At 37.9% G+C, this 2905-nt stretch overlaps 1 protein-coding gene across 1 annotated transcript; it reads right to left on the reverse strand.

The window, feature by feature from the left end:
* Window positions 1-647: 647 nt before the first annotated feature.
* On the reverse strand, window positions 648-1898 carry LOC132554666 (neuronal acetylcholine receptor subunit non-alpha-2-like). The gene has a single exon (XM_060218979.1). The coding sequence runs from the start codon at window positions 1896-1898 to the stop codon at window positions 648-650; it is 1251 nt and encodes a 416-aa protein (XP_060074962.1).
* Window positions 1899-2905: the final 1007 nt, after the last annotated feature.

Raw genomic sequence — 2905 nt, forward strand, 5'->3', positions numbered from 1 at the left:
CATCAACAATACAGCATAGTCATTACACAACAACAAGGAAGCAAATCCTACCTACCGTTAAAAATACATGGATAATTAAACATGTATCAACCACTAGGCTATATATCTGTAGATATATGTTGAAATTTCTTCACCTCATCAGACATGGGCAAGGAGTATTTTACTTTAGTGATACATTCAGCAATTACAAAACCACAGCTGATTCCAGAAAGCGATTCGTCTTTCCCGTATAAACCAACTCGTGCGCATGTCTGAAGAACCTCTTCAGTGCATTTTCCACTGATAATAATCAGCACAGAACTATTTAATATTTCTGTACTCTGTCCTGAGTTGTCTGCAAACCATTCGGGATATAAGATATAGGATACAGTGCTGGACAACACAAATTATAAAATAAGAAAATCGAGTTCATCGCGTTCATTTAGAACGTCATTTAAATTGCCGCTGTGTCAACAGACATGTCACAATGATTCTAAAAAGCAAAACAAAAAGAAAAGACTATCGTGTCTATTGCAAGGGTCTTAACCGCTCGTCACAAATGACGATTGATATCGGTGCTTATTGTTAACGAGAGATCTGACTTCACAGACGCTCTTTATAATATATTCAAATACATGCATATTTCGTGTAGTCTACACTATAACATTTCACAAGGAATGGGAATAGGTCACAACGCCAATAACGATTGTCATAATGATAAAGACAACAAGGAAACAACAAAACAATGGGCAGTCGAGTTTAGGCAGTACGTCTTTCAAGCAAACACGCGTTTGGTTTCTCTTTGATTGATTGACTTCTTTGTTCTCTAAAACGTCATCCTCGAAGTCAACTACATCATTACTGCCCAAAGGATTTACTTGGGACGTGTTTTTAAAACCCAGCATGTTGGAAATCGATGCCGGTGCCGGAGTTTCGCCATACTCGATGAACAGGCGAACTTGTATGACTGTTATCAGGACTATAACCACACTGAACACCAGCAGCGCGAGTAGATACATGGTCAGGTAGGACACGTGTTGGGAGTTATGTGGCAGTTCTGAAGCGATTAATCCCATAAATACAGCATACGATAGATACACTGTCACACAGAACGAGTTCTTCTCTCCTGAAGACAGGGGAATCAGGAACACACAGATGTTCAAAAATGCCAGTAGAATAACAGGAGTTAACATTGTCAATACGACGAATTTTGGTCTCCGCTTTAGACGTATCATATAATCAACATATGATTGCATTGATGAATAGTCGAGTCCCGAACTTTTAGCTTCAGTCTTTATTAAAGCCCATTCAACATTTTCCTGGAAGTCTATGAGATTCATTGTATCTAAATTTGAGATGAGCGCCACTTCGGAAACAGGTCCATCCCATATTTTGAATCTGAAATAGCAATCCTGAGAATCAAAAGGATAATAAGTAATATCTACTTCACATGTAACAACATAACTGTCCCCAGGGAACCACATCACCGTCCCGTCAAAGTAAACTAGGGCCGTCCCAGCCGAGTGAGTAAGCATAGTTATTTTCCCAAAGGTGTTCATTAGGGCAATATTTGGGAGCCATATTGAATTTCCATCTATATGTACGTGGAACGCGTTACCATATTCAGATTTGTTCCACAATAGGGATTCGTCTGTCCACCGCAAATCAAACACACCTGTTACTGCGAGTTTCTGTGACTTTTCGTCAAATTCGTTTATCGAATTCAATGCGAATGTCATATTCACATGAACAGAATAACTTTGTTTTAACACAGGTCGGAGCCTTTTGTCATAACCATCGAAAATACGTGTGAGGAGTTTTTTCTGTTCGTCTAAAGTTGTTGTAATGTGATGGCTATGAGTCAAACTAGTCATTGACGACAGGAAGCACCAGAGCAACATCTTATTCACCGGTTCCATACCTAGTATATAGTCTTCAGTTCCTGAAATTCAATTCGGAATATAATTAACATAATATAGTATTGGACAGCTATGTAAACATAATTAATATCTTAGATAAAGATTACATGCAACAATAATCAGTAGCGAATTGAAGAAGGTTTCCACAGGCTTCAACTCTCAAATCAGCGGTTCTCTCTTGCAAGCCCGTAAATGACGGACAAACTCGTAACAGGTGCTTTCAAAATTATTGGGAAGTTTTATGGTCGCCATAGTGATCTTATTGAGAAATATTCTATTTCTTTGTGCGATAAGAAACTGGCCGTTTATGATGCTCGTTAGTTTGCCTGTTGGTTCCGTTGTTGTACATCTGTAATATACCATTACGTACCCATATTTAGATTTCGCGCGCAGAGACTGCTTGCGCCGGATGTAGATACCTGAGCGTGGAATACACGGGAGAAACATGATCTCGTGCGGTAACAATAGGAGAGTATGTATAGCGTTACCTACTGCAAATACCTATATACTGGACATTGCCACGCAATCTTCAGCTTGTGGTGAGTATCGTACATATAAACCCATTTGTAAATATCATTTTTATAATGGAAGCTGCTGTGTATATAAACATACACCTATTTTAGATAGTTATTCATAGATATCGGGCACTAGGCATCACGTGTATAAACACGTGCTATAATTAGTTATCATTCAATATTCAGTGCTTTATGCGAAAGTTACGGATTTGATTTGGTATTATTTATTTATTATACGTCAGTTGATGTTGTTTATAGCGTCAAACGTCAGTATGATATTTGTTGGAGTAATCAAGTGATATGTTTTCATACCTGTAACGTGGGACATATCAGTATATTAAGGAGTTCTGGGCTGTATCTATGCATAATTATGTAAATATGTAATTTGATTCCGGATGAATTAAGAACATAGTAGGTGTATTATAACAGATGGTTTTGGAAATATGCAATGGAACATTTCCATTTAATTGTAGTTATGTCCAATGTCTGGTG

Source organism: Ylistrum balloti, unplaced genomic scaffold (genome assembly GCF_031769215.1).
Source record: "Ylistrum balloti isolate Yb309-2 unplaced genomic scaffold, AGI_CSIRO_Ybal_v1 Utg370420, whole genome shotgun sequence".
Lineage (NCBI taxonomy): Eukaryota > Metazoa > Mollusca > Bivalvia > Pectinida > Pectinidae > Ylistrum > Ylistrum balloti.